The sequence below is a fragment of the Xyrauchen texanus genome, chromosome 31 (genome assembly GCF_025860055.1).
Source record: "Xyrauchen texanus isolate HMW12.3.18 chromosome 31, RBS_HiC_50CHRs, whole genome shotgun sequence".
Taxonomy (NCBI): Eukaryota; Metazoa; Chordata; class Actinopteri; order Cypriniformes; family Catostomidae; genus Xyrauchen; species Xyrauchen texanus.
In genome coordinates, this window is record NC_068306.1 from 31,186,288 (window position 1) to 31,202,630 (window position 16,343).

The 16,343-nt window shown below is 38.1% G+C and overlaps 1 protein-coding gene across 1 annotated transcript in view; it reads left to right on the forward strand.

The window, feature by feature from the left end:
* The first annotated feature begins 7,812 nt into the window (after window positions 1–7,812).
* The window catches only part of LOC127624864 (transcription elongation regulator 1-like), a 34,155-nt gene continuing 25,624 nt past the window's right edge, over window positions 7,813–16,343 (forward strand). Inside the window, exons 1-3 of the mRNA XM_052099817.1 lie at window positions 7,813–7,890; window positions 13,455–13,677; window positions 13,816–13,968. Coding sequence (XP_051955777.1) covers window positions 7,844–7,890; window positions 13,455–13,677; window positions 13,816–13,968 — 423 coding nt within the window. The 5' untranslated portion in view covers window positions 7,813–7,843. The remainder of the gene's footprint in view (window positions 7,891–13,454; window positions 13,678–13,815; window positions 13,969–16,343) is intronic.

Below are 16,343 nucleotides of genomic sequence, written 5' to 3' on the forward strand. Positions count from 1 at the left end.
GAAAGACATTTGAGTTTTTTCCGTTGTTATATTGGTGGTATTAAATCTTTAATAATCTGAATTAAGTTATTGTAAATAAGGAGCTAGCTCAGCTCTGCAAAAAACATTTTGTTTAAGGTTATGTGTCTCCCTCTAGTGGGTAAATTGGTAAATCTCACATCCTGGGTAACAATTTGAGTTTGTTAGTAGTCATAGTTGTCGATGTTTCTCATCACTATGCAAATATATGAGTAATCTCATACAGTTATGCAAATCATTCTGGACATTATGATTTGTATTAATTAAAATCAACATAAGTTAAATTCCAAATCAATCATGATGCATACATATTTTAACAATTTATGAATATATATTTGTATTATTATTTATTTATTTTTTTAAATGGATCAATCTCCACGATCCACGCACCCCATTGAGAGCGAGAACCACTAATCTCGACCACGAGGAGGTTACCCCATGTGACACTACCCTCCCTAACAACCAGACCAATTTAGTTGCTTAGGAGATTTGGCTGGAGTCAGTCAGCACACCCTGGATTCAAACTCGCGTCAATGTCATTACTGGCTGAGGTAGCCAGGCCAATTCATTAATAATAATAATAATAATTATTATTATTCGTATAATTATAATAACAACATTATATACTTAACTGTCATGAAACATTATAAATCTCATTAAAAATATTAGTAAATCTTAATTATACAGTCACATTTTATTTTATAGGCAAAAATGTTTTCTTTTGGTTTTGGGATCAGACAGGTGGTCTATTAATTTTAAAATCTTTTTTTGCTTTTTTTGTTTTTGTAAATATTGGATGGAAACCTATAAATAACTCTGATACCATATATGTGAAACATATTTGAAATATGTGTTTATGTGGTTTTCGTTAATATAAAAGTGAAAGTTGTATAATGTATACATTCATTCCACACAGACTGATATATTTCAAGTGTTCATTCCTTTTAATTTTGATGATTATAACTGACAACTAATGAAAAACCCCAAAATCAGTATCTCGTAAAATTTGAATGTTGTGAAAAGGTTCAATATTGAAGACACCGAGTGCCACACTCTAATCAGCTAATTAACTCAAAACACCTGCAAAGGCCTTTAAATGGTCTCTCAGTCTATTTCTGTAGGCTACACAATCATGGGGAAGACTGCTGACTTGACAGCTGTCCAAAAGACGAGCAATGACACCTTGCACAAGGAGGGCAAGACACAAAAGGTCATTGCTAAAGAGACTGGCTGTTCACAGAGCGCTGTGTCCAAGCACATTAATAGAGAGGCGAAGGGAAGGAAAAGATGTGGTAGAAAAAAGTGTACAAGCAATAGGGATAACCGCACCCTGGAGAGGATTGTGAAACAAAACCCATTCAAAAATGTGGGGGAGATTCACAAAGAGTGGACTGCAGCTGGAGTCAATGCTTCAAGAACCACCACGCACGGACGTATGCAAGATATGGGTCTCAGCTGTCGCATTCCTTGTGTCAAGCCACTCTTGAACAAGACACAGCGTCAGAACACAAAATAGAACTGGACTGCTGCTGAGTGGTCCAAAGTTATGTTCTCTGATGAAAGTACATTTTGCATTTCCTTAGGAAAACAAGGTCCCAGAGTCTGGAGGAAGAGAGGAGAGGCACAGAACCCACGTTGCTTGAAGTCCAGTGTAAAGTTTCCACAGTCAGTGATGGTTTGGGGTGCCATGTCATCTGCTGGTGTTGGTCCACTGTGTTTTCTGAGGTCCAAGGTCAACGCAGCCATCTACCAGGAAGTTTTAGAGCACTTCATGGTTCCTGCTGCTGACCAATTTTATGGAGATGTAGATTTCATTTTCCAACAGGACTTGGCACCTGCACACAGTGCCAAAGCTACCAGTACCTGGTTTAAAGACCATGGTATCCCTGTTCTTAATTGGCCAGCAAACTCGCCTGACCTTAACCCTATAGAAAATCTATGGGGTATTGTGAAGAGGAAGATGCGATACGCCAGACACAGCAATGCAGAAGAGCTGAAGGCCACTATCAGAGCAACCTGGGCTCTTATAACACCCGAGCAGTGCCACAGACTGATCGACTCCATGCCACGCCGCATTGCTGCAGTAATTCAGCCAAAAGGAGCCCCAACTAAGTATTGAGTGCTGTACATGCTCATACTTTTCATGTTCCTACTTTTCAGTTGGCCAACATTTCTAAAAATCCACCGCCTGGTTTAAATCCCTAGATTCAGCAATTACAAAATTCTATTGGAAAAATAAGACTCCAAGAATAAAATTATCCACCCTTCAAAACTCTAAGAGCCTAGGAGGATTAGAAGCACCAAATTTTGCATTATACTGTTTGGCATATCATCTGCAATATGTACACAGATGGACTCACTCCTCAACCAATCCGATATCACCTGGCTAGACTTGGAACAAAATATATGTGATAACATTCAGATCGCAGACCTGCCTTTTTTTACCCAGACAATTAAAAAACACTCCTGTTTCAAAGCACCCACAATTAGCTCAAGTCTGACAGCCATTTGGAAATTCCACAATATTACTAACACAAAGCTTTCACATCTGAAACTCACCCCAATTTGGAATAACCCTGATTTCACTTGTAATAATAAAACACTTAACTTCAATTCCTGGAAAGATAAAGGTATTACACACCTGCAACATATTTTCGTCAATGGCAATTTCGCTACATTTGAGGACTTGGTCCAGACATTTTGGCATCACCGACAAACAATTCCTACAATACCTACAGATTAAATCATTAATTAAACCAACCACTAACACTCCAATGGTCAATTTAGAAGTCGCCCCAACTATCTCACAACTAATTAATATTCCATCCTCCAAAAAACTACTATCCAAAATCTACAAAATAGTGATACAAACCGACATTATCATAAGTCTCCCCACTGCTAACTGGGAATTCGGATTTATCTATTCACACTGATGCCGATTTCTGGACTCAAGTCTGCAAAAATACTTTTCTCATGACCAAAAATACTAACTTACAGCTAATACAATACAAGACTATCCACAGGACTCACCTCACTGGACGGAAATTATTTCATATGGGCTCCACCTCAGACATCTGTCCACACTGCACTCAAAACTGCAGGGACACATATATTCATGCACTTTGGCACTGCACCCCTATAAAACAACTCTGGGAAAAGGTTACAAGGATTTTATCTGCCTTTTTCAGCTGCCCCATCCCATCGTCCCCATCTCTCTGTCTACTTGGAGACATCTCCACAATCAACCTGAATCACATGAACAGTAAAATTCTGCTGGTCGCGCTAGTTGTCGCCAAGAAAACCATCTTCATGAATTGGAAAACAAAAAACAAAATCGATATCACTATTTGGAAAAACTTACTTTTGGATCACATCTCAATAGAAATATCAAATAACCCCTCTAGAAAGAACTCAAATGAGTTCCCCATCCACTTGGCTAGTACTGTCCAAATTTCTAAATTCTTAGCTCCGCTGGCCCCTTTGCCCGAGATTCAGTTTTCGTGATTTCATTTATTAATCATCAACCTTAGCAAACCTGCTTTATTATCGTCTGCCATACCCCTTCACCACTTAGATATCTCATCTCTCACAACATTACATATTTACAGCATTAGGGACAAATCAGCAGGATGTGGATAACTCTTTCACCCTCTACTACAAGCCTCAAAACGCTCACCTATATCTTCTCTCCAGAATGGCTCACCACCAACCTGCAATTTTACTCTGTGCTGCTTTTGCCTCCAAGGGCCTGAGACTGGCTCCCTTGTGTGTGTGTGTGTGTGTGTGTGTGGGGGGGGGTGCTTACCCTGAGGGAGAATATGCCTCCCCTCTTCATCGTGCCTCCACAGACCTTCTCCTCCACTGCAACTGCTGGGGCTGGCTCTACTCTGTACACCTCACTTTTTAATGCTCCTCATGTTAAATGGCCAACATTCACACTCCTACTTAAGAATTAGGAGGTCCTGCACTTTTGCCCCCACTTCTTTTTAATGCATCTCATATCATTCACTTAATCACACAATCAGTCAATAGGTAGGGAAATGGGTGGTGCTTGAGGTGGTTCTGAATAAGTTCTACCCCTTGCGCCGCACCTCTTTTAATGCACTTAGACTTAATTTAGACCCTAGAAGACATAACACAGGGATAGTGAGGTGGGTAGATGAGCTGGCCCGTCAATAGAATAGCAACTGACGGCGGGGACAGAGGAGAGCAGAAGTGGAGAGGGGTTCTGGCACTGTGTGCCTCTGGATCAGGTCCCCAGCCCCCCACCCCCCACGCGTTCGAAGCCTCACTCCCCCTATCTCCTAGGATTAATATGCTCCTTGGCCCCGGTGAGGGCTGGAGCAGTCAGAGGAAAGATCCGTTGAGCCTGACCCAACCCAACCCATTCCCTCTTATAACTAGGACACAGTACTTTAATTACAACAATTCATACTATACCAATCCTGCTGATTCCAACATTTCAATACAAAATACTCAATCATACACAAACTTACACGCATGGTAATGTCCATTCTAGCACACACACGCACACACATAGCCTTCCTTCTCTACCCTCTTGGTAATCTATCCAAAAAAAAAAAAGGGCACTATATTTTTTTATTGTCCTGTCAATTACTGTTCTTATTTGTTTTATGTTGAATGTGTGAAAGAAATAATACAAATAAAAAATAAAAAAAAAATGATAAAAAAATAAAAATAAAATAAAAATCCTTTTTTTGTATTGGCCTCAAGTAATATTCTAATTTTCGGAGATACTGAATTTGGGATTTTCATTAGTTGTCAGTTAATCATCACAATTAAATGAAATAAACATTTGAAATATATCAGTCTGTGTGAAATAAATGAATGAATGAATGAATATAATATCCAAGTTTCACTTTTTGAATGGAATTGCTGAAATAAAAACTTTTTGATGATATTCTAATTATATGACCAACACCTGTATAATGTTTCTGGTTTATCTTGACAGAATGCCCATTTATCATTCATTTCAATTTGACATCTTTTGAAAATAAAATGTATAACGGTATATTCTACAAATAATCTTGTATGTGACCTCTTTAATTGTGTTAGTTATAAAGTATTTGTTAAATTGAGTCAATGCGTTTTTCCAATTGAGATTTTAATAGAAAATCCAGCCAATAACGTAAACGGAAAGTGTAAAGAGGAAATGATGGAAGAAGTGGTTCACTATTAAAGTAATACTGGATGTATATAACCAGATATGGAGTGAAGGCACCTTACCCAAAGAGTGGAAAAATGCAATAGTGATACCAGTAGCAAAACCAGGTAAAGATGCAACAAAATCTAGTAGTTATAGGCCAATTGCTCTTACATCTACATTATGTAAGGTGATGGAAAAAATGATAGTAAGAAGATTAAATTATTTTTTGGAGAAAAATGAGATTTTGTCATCAGCCCAAAGTGGGTTTAGGAGGAAAAGATCTACAATGGATGCTTTGTTATTATTCGAAAGTGAGGTTAAAAAGCTTTAACAATGAAAGAATTTCTTGTTGCTGTTTTCTTCGATATTGAAAAGGCATATGACACTTTATGGAGGGAGGGACTATTAATTAAGCTAGATAAAATCAGAGTAGGGGAGAATGTACAACTGGATATTGGATTTCTTGTTTAAACGTACATTTCAGGTTAGGATAGGGAAGAAATCTCAACAATGCATGATATTCTAAATGGGACTCCTCAAGGAAGTGTAATCAGTCCAATTTTATTTAACATAATGATTAATGATATTTATGAAAGAGTTAAACCAAGTATAGGGAAGGCACTGTATGCAGATGATGGTGCAGTGTGGAAAAGAGGTAGGAACTTAGGGAATGTAGTCAAAGGAATACAAGAATCAATAAACGAAGTTGAAAGGTGGTCAGTGGAATGGGGTCTAAAATTTTCAGTATTAAAGACCCAATATATGGTTTTTACTAAGAAAAGAAAAATGGAACAATTGACTTTGGAATTATATGGTCAATTATTAGAAAGAGTGACAGAATTTAAATACCTTGGACTAATATTTGATGGAAAATTAACATGGAATAGACATATTAAGAAAATTGAGAACAAGTGCAAAAGAGTAATAAATTGCATGACTTCAATAGCCAAATATGAGTGGGGAGCAAGGAAAAGCGACTACTACATGTATATCAAGCCTTAATACGGTCTAGTTTAGATTATGGGTGTGCAGTGTATGGTGGTGCAGCAAAATCAGAGCTAAAGAAGTTGGACAACGTACAGGCTAGGGCACTTAGAATCTGTTGTGGAGCAATAAGATCAACCCCTCTAGATGCCATCAGGGTTGAAATGGGGGAGATGCCACTAGATTTAAGAAGGGAAAAGCTTACAATGATGTACTGGGTTAATTTGCAGGGTTGTAATAAGAGTCATTGTACACGAGCAATTTTAAATGACTGTTGGGAATATAAGAAGAATAATGGGAATAGTTTTGGATGGAAGTATAAACAATGGGTTAAGGAATGTGGTCTGGAAAATGAAGTTATTTGTCCCAATATGCCATTAAAAGGGGTATCAGTGTGGAATATTCCTGAACCTAATGTTGAAATGAGATTGCTGGAGGATCGGGAGAAAGCAGAAGGAAGATATACTAATAGTTATGAAATCAATGGTTTTATGAGAGAACATTTTTATTCTTGTATACAGATCTATACAGATGGATCTAAAGACCCAGTCGAACAAAAAGTTGGAGTAGGAGTATATATTTCAAAATTTGAGACAAAAATAAGTTTAAGGTTGAGTGATAAAATGTCTGTATATTCAGCAGAACTAACAGCTGTAATAGTAGGACTGCAGTGGTTAGAGCAGACTAAGCCAAATAGGATGGCGACTGTAATTTGCTCAGATTCTGCATCAGCACTTAAAAGTATATTGTCAACAAAAACTGACAGAGAAGACCTGATAGTAGAAATTTATACATTATTATATAGGCTGAACATAGAGGGTATAATTGTATACTTTTGTTGGGTGCCGGCACATATTGGGATAGTAGGAAATGAAATTGCGGATAAATTAGCAAAAGAAGCGTTAAGGAAAGACTTGGTAGATATTAAGATACCTTTAGGAAGAAATGAAGTTAGATCAATAATTAATAGAGAAATAATAAGATTATGGCAACAAAGATGGGAAAGTAGCAGTACAGGTAGGTGGTATTATAGTATTGTAAAATCAGTAGGGAAAAAAAGAATCGTGCTATGGAAGACATAGAAAGGAAGAGGTAATGATTTCTAGACTAAGGATGGGTCATACAGGGTTAAAATCAACACTGGCATTAATGGGAAAGCATGGAAATGGTATGTGTGATGAATGTGGTATTATTGAAACAGTAGAACATGTGTTTTTTAACTGTAGTAAATATGAAGAACAGCGTAGTGGTCTTTTTAGTAATATAAAGAACAGGCCAGTGAGTATCATGGACCTATTGGGAAATGGTTTGAGTGATAGACAGAGGTTTAAGGACGTGATAACATTTTTAGAGCTTACAGGTCTAGATCACAGGATCTAGAGCCTGAGGAGGAAGAGCAAGCTCAGATCATCCTGGAGATTGAGGAGCTCAGTGTGGAAGCTGGAGGAGCTGAACACGCAGCGTCAGCTGAAGCTCGGGCTCTGATACTCTGGGATGGTAAAAGTTTTTTTTTTTTTTTTTTTTTTATAAATCAGATCCATTACTCATGTGCGCAAACTATATAGTAGGTGGCGGTAATACTCCAAAGGAGTGAACGGCCATAAAACGAGAAGAAGAAGAAGAAGTGGTTCACTAGCAGGAAGTACAACTGTCGTATGTTTAGTTTTTGGAGTGATGGCGGAAAACGTAGATGGAGAGAACACTGGTCTCGGAGAGAACAGGTCAGAAAGTGCACTAAAAGTCGCATTATGACTGTTGTATGTAGATTAATGAAGACATTTACTTCAAGTGTGTCTACACTGTTAGTCGCGACAAAACAAGAACCTGAATAATTGTCGCCGAATTACGCGCGTGAAGAGTAAACAGCGTTGTTGATTATAACTGGAGACTTCTAGTTTTATAATGCGCTAACAGTGAGGACATATATCTGATTATTATGGACTGAGGTGGCCTATGTTAACCTGTGCTGTGCTTTTGTGTGAAAAATGCCGCTGGCATAGGGTTAGCATAGTTAGCTGGTTTGCTAGCTGAGCTGCTTTGCTCAGTCACCATAAACATTCACAGCGTTCTTTAAGTAATGCGCATTTGGCCAAACGCATAGAAGGCACAAACAGATATCTGGTATTTCGACTTCAAAGCTAAATTAGTGATACACTGCTCATTGTTCCTGTATAGCTAACTAATTGCTAGCTGACGTGTTGGACATTTTTTCTTTGCTAGCTAACTTTAGCCCACAGTGACTACAATACATCTGATTATGGTTAATACTGAGTTAGAGGCTAGCCATGAAAGTGGTTTAGAGTTTGTGTTTATTATGCGCCTTTGAGGTTTGATACATTTGTTCTAGTTTGGGTTTAAATCTGATTAGCTTGGCACGAAAGTACTGAACTAATATTAATAATTAATATGTATCAGAGTAAACACCATATGATTATTAGTCGTTGAGTTCTGAACACAGAGGTGGCATTTAACACTTGTGCGAACATAGGGATATTTTTGTCTTTCATTTTTGTTTTTTCGATCATTTTGGCTGTGTTAATGCCAATACGGCATAAGTTATGCTAAAGGTGTGTATTTTTGGGAAGATTTTGACATTTCAACCTCAGTTCTTAAAGTACATCTATAATACACTGTGAACACAAAATAGTTACACTCAGGAACTTAAGGACAAAAATGTCCCCATTAAAACGGCGATATTTGATCCCAGTGCCATTAAAGCATAAAAGTATGAATTCTATGATATTATGCTTTCATTCTGGAGCCCTGGCTTCAAAATCTAAAATTTTAATATTTTACATCAGATGGCGCCATTTATATCATGTTTAGGCTATGGAGCAATACATGCTTTTTTCTATTTTCTGTTCTGCTGTATTATAGAGCACTGCAGGCCAATTGAATAAATTCTGCCACTAAAAGTTTGTGGCTGTGTTGGTATGGATGTCAGTGTTTTGTGTAAAAAAAAAAAAAAAACAACAGTGGCATTAATTTAACAAACTGGCATTTAAAGGGTTAAAATCCTGAAAATGAATGAATATTTGGTTGGTATGATCAGGACTGATGAAAAAAAACTTTTCTTTAAAAATTATTATTTATTTGACACCATTGTAAATGTTTTTTACAAAATAAAAAATGGATCTTAAACATCTTAAAGGAATATTTCAGGTTCAACATAAGTAAAGCTCAATTGACAGCATTTGGAGTGTAATTTTGATTACCACAGAAAATAATTTTGACTCGTCAAAAAACATCAAACATCTGGAGGTGCGTCCCAAACCACACACTTCTGCACTATTCAAAGTCATTTTGTAGTGTGGTGTTAACACTGAACATGCAACAAGAAGAAGTGTACTACTAGTACCCAGATAATGCACTTCTTCAACCACCCAAACAGATGCTGAGTCCAAAAACTGGAAAATGCTGCCTTCTGAACCTTTATACGGAGAGGTAGGATAAAAATTAGGTGGTTTTCAAACTGTTCTGACTGAGACCAGTTTCCTTTAGAGTTCCATTCATTAAAAAAAACGCTATCAATTAAGCCATTAACTGATGAGGCAGAAAAGGAGCAACTTCGCTTCCTACATTTTCGGTTGCAGCCGGAATGTGGAATGTTCAACACTTCATGCACTCCGCACGTGCCTTACGCAGCGGAAAGGGTGGAGTTACCTGGCTGCATTGCTGGTGTGACAGAACAATTGTAAATAATGAAGAATGTAGCAACTAGCGAAACGTTATTGTCGACAGGACCTTAGAAATGGGAGTTAAATGATGTGTGAATATGTACGTTGTTTGCGACATGTGTTGAACCGAGTACTGAACCTGCAAAAGGTAACGTGACTTCCGTCAGCAGTTAATGCTTCGGTGTATTAAAACTGTTAAGTGTTAAGCACTACACTTTAAAATACAATATAAACTACATTGCTGGGTGTATAGTGTAATTTTGTAGTGCTTCATTTGGGACACAGCTTGGGTTACAGTGGGACACTTACAATGGAAGTAATTGGGGCCAATATTTTCATTAAAAACATTGAAATAAAAAAGCCACAGGATTTGAACAATATGCATGTTAACATGACTTTAGTGTGATAAACCTTGCTAACCCTTCCTTTTCAAAATGATTTCCAATTTAAAAAATGACGTAACATTGTAAACCCTAAAACGACTACAAATAATGTTTTATCAAAATAATTCATGTAATTGCTTTTATAAAATTATAAGCTTCGCATTTTTGCCTTTTAAACCCTCCAAATAGTGGCCCTATCCACTTCCATTGAAAGTGCCTCACTGTAACCTCAATTTTTGCTTTTATTTTTTTAAAAGGGGGATGTGTAAAAATATATATTTTGTGTGTGTGTGTGGTAATCAGCATTATGCCACAAATGTTGTCATTTGAGCTTAACTTTTATTAAAACTGGAATTTTCCTCTTAAATAGGTTTTTAGTTGTTTTAACCTATCATTATAACAATAGCCATAGAAGCTGGCATCTCATTAAAAACAAATGTATTCTTTAAAGTTCCTCAGAGTACCATGTACAGCTGAAGTCAAAAGTTTACATACACCGTAGGCAAATACATTTAAACTCAGTTTTTCACAATTTCTGACATTTAATCATAGAAAACCTTCCCTGTCTTAAGTCTGTTAGGATCACTCATTTATTTTAAGAATGTGAAATGTCGGAATAATCGTAGAGAGAATAATTTATTTCAGCTTTTATTTCTTTCATCACATTCTCAGTGGGTCAGAAGTTTACAAACACTTTGTTAGTATTTGGTAGCAATGCCTTTAAATTGTTTAACTTGGGTCATTTTGGTTATCCTTCCACAATTTTGGCCCATTCCTCCAGACAGAACTGGTGTACCTCAGGTTTGTAGGCCTCCTTGCTCGCACATGCTTTTTCAGTTCTGCCCACAAATCAGATTGAGGTCAGGACTTTGTGATGGCCACTCCAATACCTTGACTTTGTTGTCCTTACGGCATTTTGCTACAACTATGGAGGTATGCATGGGGTCATTTGTCCATTTGGAAGACACAATTGTGACCGAGCTTTAACTTCCTGGCTGATGTCTTGAGATGTTGCTCATATATATATATATATATATATATGTATGTATACATAATTTTCCTTCCTCATGTTGCCATCTGTTTTGTGAAGTGCACCAGTCCCTCCTGCAGCAAAGCACCCCAAAAACATGATGCTGCCACCCCAATGCTTCAAGGATGGTATGGTGTTCTTCAAGCTTGCAAGCCTCACCCTTTTTCCTCCAAACATATCAATGGCCATTATGGCCAAAAAGTAAGATCTTTGTTCCCATATGCACTTGGTCTGTCTTTTTTATGACAGTTTTGGAGCAGTGGCTTCTTCCTTGCTGAGCAGCCTTTCAGGTTATGTCGATATATGACTCGTTTTACTGTGGATATACACTGGTGTTCAAAAGTTTAGAATAATCTAGAGATTTTGCTGTTACGGAAGAAAATTGGTACTTCAATTCACCAGTGGCATTCAACTGATCACAAAGTATAGTCAGGACATTACTGATGTAAAAAAACAGCACCATCACTATTTGAAAAATTCATTTTTTATCAAATCAAGACTGGCCCCATTTCCAGCAGCCATCACCCCAACACCTTATTCTTGTGTAATCATGCTAAATTGCTAATTTGGTACTAGAAAATCACTTGCCATTATATCAAACACTGCTGAAAGATTTTTGGTTCGTTAAATGAAGCTTAACATTGTGTTTGTTTTTAAGTTGCTACAGTATGCAATAGACTGGCATGTGTTAAGTTAATAATTATGTCAAAATGGACTCGTCAGTCAATCATTGTTTTGAGGAATGAAGGCTATACAATGCTTGAAATTGCCAAAAAAAACTAAAGATTTCATACAAGGGTGTACACTACTGTCTTCAAAGACAAAGGGCAGAAAGATAAAAAAAGAATTGCAAAGAAAAAGCCACTTTTGAAACAGAAAAACAAAAAGAAAAGGTCATGAAAAGGAAACGCAGACATTGGACAACAGATAGTTGGAAAGAGTGTTATAGATCTTAACCCCATTGAGCTTTTGTGGGATCAGCTAGACTATAAGGTGCGTGAGAAGTGCCTGACAAAACAGCCACATCTATGGCAAGTGCTACAGGAAGCATGGGGTGAAATGTTCCCTGAGTATCTGGACAAACTGACAGCTAGAATGCAAAGATCTGAAAAGCTGTCATTTACTATACATGGAGGATTTTTTGATGAAACACTTAGTAGTAGTTTAAGAAATTCAGATTTTTTTTTTTATTCATTTATTCCAAATTTTAATAGCAATTTTTCATATTATTAATGTCCTGACTATACATTGTGATAAGTTGAATGCCACTTTGGTGAATAAAAGTACAAATTTCATTCCATAAAAGCAAAATCTGTACATTATTCTAAACTTTTGGCCACCAGTTTAGATACTATGATTTGCACTTTTTGCACCAAACTACGTTCATCTCTAGGAGACAGAATGCGTCTTTTTCCTGAGCGGTATGATGGCTGCGTGGTCCATGGTGCTTACTATTTGTACAAATGAACGTGGTACCTTCAGGTATTTGGAAATTGCTCCTAAGGTTGAATCAGACTTGTGGAGGTCCACACATTTCTTTTTCTGAGGTCTTTGAAGGTACTTCCACAAGTACACCTCCAATTCAGTACACCTCCTATCAGAAGCTAATTGTCTAAAGGCTTGACATCTTTTTCTGGAATTTTCCAAGCTGCTTAAAGGCATGTTTAACTTTATGTAAATTTCTGACCAACTGAAATTGTGATGTAGTCAGTTAAAAGTGAAACAATCTGTCTGTAAACAATTGTTGGAAAAATGACTTGTCATGCACAAAGTAGATGTCCTAAACGACTTGACAAATCTATAGTTTGCTAACATTAAATCTGTGGAGTGGTTAAAAAATTTGTTTAAATGTCTTAAACATAATTGTATGTAAACTTCTGACTTCAACTGTATATACAATGGTAATTGAATATGGTAACTGATCAGTTCCATGATGTATAAAATGATCATGCTATTACCACTGGATATCATCACTGTGCCATAATAGTGTACTGCTGCAGTACTTTTTTTTTTTAATTGTATTTATTTTTTTTTGTATTTGGTTGTGAAAACTGCAGTGATTCTACAAGGTAATCCTATAAATCAAACCATATGTTATAATTTCATATTTTCCTTTTTTGTTACATTTTACTCTTCTGTTTTAACCATGTGGAGGTCTTGCAAAGTATTTTTGTAATTTCTTTATTTATCCTCAGGATGGCACTACAGCAGGCCTTACGTTTTCATGGCCCTGCTCCACCGCCTAGCACAGTATTGCGAGGACCTCCTCCATTACTACGACCTCCGCCCTTCGGTATTATGAGAGGACCCCCACCACCCCCCAGACCCCCTTTTGGACGTCCACCATTTGACACCAATATGCCACCTATACCTCCGCCTGGAGCTTTGCCCCCACCCATTGGACCCCCACACCTGCAGGTAGATATAAGTTTGGATAAAGATAGCCACTGTCTGTCAATACGAAAGTACCCTATAAGTACATGTGATTTAATGTTACTTTTATATCATGAAACTAAGTTTATGACTCAATAAATAATCCTATTGACTTTTCCCCAGAGGCCACCATTCATGCCTCCACCCATCGTAAACATGCCTCCTCCTCCTGGAATGATCTTTCCGCCTGGAATGCCTCCATCACCTGCAGCTGGAGGAGCTTCGAGTGTGCCTAATGAAGATATCTGGGTAGAGAACACCACGCCAGAGGGAAAGGTACTGAATTGTTTGTAAATAAAGAGATTTTTTGATTTCCTTTGCTTCCTTTCATTTTTGTTTTGGCTAACCACCACCATCACATAGTTCTTTAGGAATACACATACTGTAAGTTATTAGCACTGAGATATATTTATTTTCTAAGAAATCTTTTCCATTCAAAATATTAAAGTATATTCTTCAGAGCCATGCAGTCTTAACTCTTATGACATGCATGCACGAGGGATTTGTAAAAATCCAGTGTCCTCTATGTATTTTTCACGACATTCATAGCTATAAGTGCATTATTAATAGCTATAAGCGAAAACTTTAGGTGTCGACAACGTATTATAGCCTACTCCAACATCGAGTGCAAAGTGGGGAGTTGAAAAAAAACTTGCGGTGCTCTGTCATCTGCAGCTGCAACCGGGTGGCGCCTCTTCAGATGCTGGTGCATTGCCGTGGTGCTAGAATGGAAGGCCATCTCCATTTTGCGAAGACAACATATCACGGAATTGTTTCCTTTTAAATTAAAGAATTCCCATACTTTAGAGGAAGGAGTGCATGCCGCCTTGCACTTCTGATAGTCTGAGGAGCCACTCGTGTTGCTACTACGCTCCGGCGCCGCCATCTTTGTTTTGGGTCCGACAAATCGACGCGCATATTTTGCGTCGACATATTTTTTGCGTATGACGTCGACACGTTGTCCCAGCCCTAGTTTCTTAGCAATTATTTGGTGATAAGCACAGCCCTTCAATTGTAACAGAATGGTAAAGGCACGCTGCGGTCACATTTACAGTGAGGAAAATAAGTATTTGAACACCCTGCTATTTTGCAAGTTCTCCCACTTAGAAATCATGGAGGGGTCTGAAATTGTCATCGTAGGTGCATGTCCACTGTGAGAGACATAATCTAAAAAAAAAATCCAGAAATCACAATGTATGATTTTTTAACTATTTATTTGTATGATACAGCTGCAAATAAGTATTTGAACACCTGAGAAAATCAATGTTAATATTTGGTACAGTAGCCTTTGTTTGCAATTACAGAGGTCAAACGTTTCCTGTAGTTTTTCACCAGGTTTGCACACACTGCAGGAGGGATTTTGGCCCACTCCTCCACACAGAGCTTCTCTAGATCAGTCAGGTTTCTGGGCTGTCGCTGAGAAACACGGAGTTTGAGCTCCCTCCAAAGATTCTCTATTGGGTTTAGGTCTAGAGACTGACTAGGCCACGCCAGAACCTTGATATGCTTCTTACAGAGCCACTCCTTGGTTATCCTGGCTGTGTGCTTCGGGTCATTGTCATGTTGGAAGACCCAGCCTCGACCCATCTTCAATGCTCTAACTGAGGGAAGCAGGTTGTTCCCCAAAATCTCGCAATACATGGCCCCAGTCATCCTTTCCTTAATACAGTGCAGTCAGCCCTGTCCCATGTGCAGAAAAACACCCCCAAAGCATGATGCTACCACCCCCATACTTCACAGTAGGGATGGTGTTCTTGGGATGGTACTCATCATTCTTCTTCCTCCAAACACGGTTAGTGGAATTATGACCAAAAAGTTCTATTTTGGTCTCATCTGACCACATGACTTTCTCCCATGACTCCTCTGGATCATCCAAATGGTCACTGGCAAACTTAATACTGGGCCTTGACATGTGCTGGTTTAAGCAGGGGAACCTTCCGTGCCATGCATGATTTCAAACCATGACGTCTTAGTGTATTACCAACAGTAACCTTGGAAGCGGTGGTCCCAGCTCTTTTCAGGTCATTGACCAGCTCCTCCCCTGTAGTTCTGGGCTGATTTCTCACCTTTCTTAGGATCATTGAGACCCCACGAGGTGAGATCTTGCATGAAGCCCCAGTCCGAGGGAGATTGACAGTCATGTTTAGCTTCTTCCATTTTCTAATGATTGCTCCAACAGTGGACCTTTTTTCACCAAGCTGCTTGTCAATTTCCCCGTAGCCCTTTCCAGCCTTGTGGAGGTGTACAATTTTGTCTCTAGTGTCTTTGGACAGCTCTTTGGTCTTGGTCATGTTAGTAGTTGGATTCTTACTGATTGTATGGGGTGGACAGGTGTCTTTATGCACCTAATGACCTCAAACAGGTGCATCTAATTTAGGATAATAAATGGAGTGGAGGTGGACATTTTAAAGGCAGACTAACTGGTCTTTGAGGGTCAGAATTCTAGCTGATAGACAGGTGTTCAAATACTTGTTTGCAGCTGTATCATACAAATAAATAGTTTAAAAAATCATACATTGTGATTTCTGGATTTTTTTTTTAGATTATGTCTCTCACAGTGGACATGCACCTACGATGACAATTTTAGACCCCTCCATGTTTTCTAAGTGGGAGAACTTGCAAAATAGCAGGGTGTTCAAATACTTATTTTC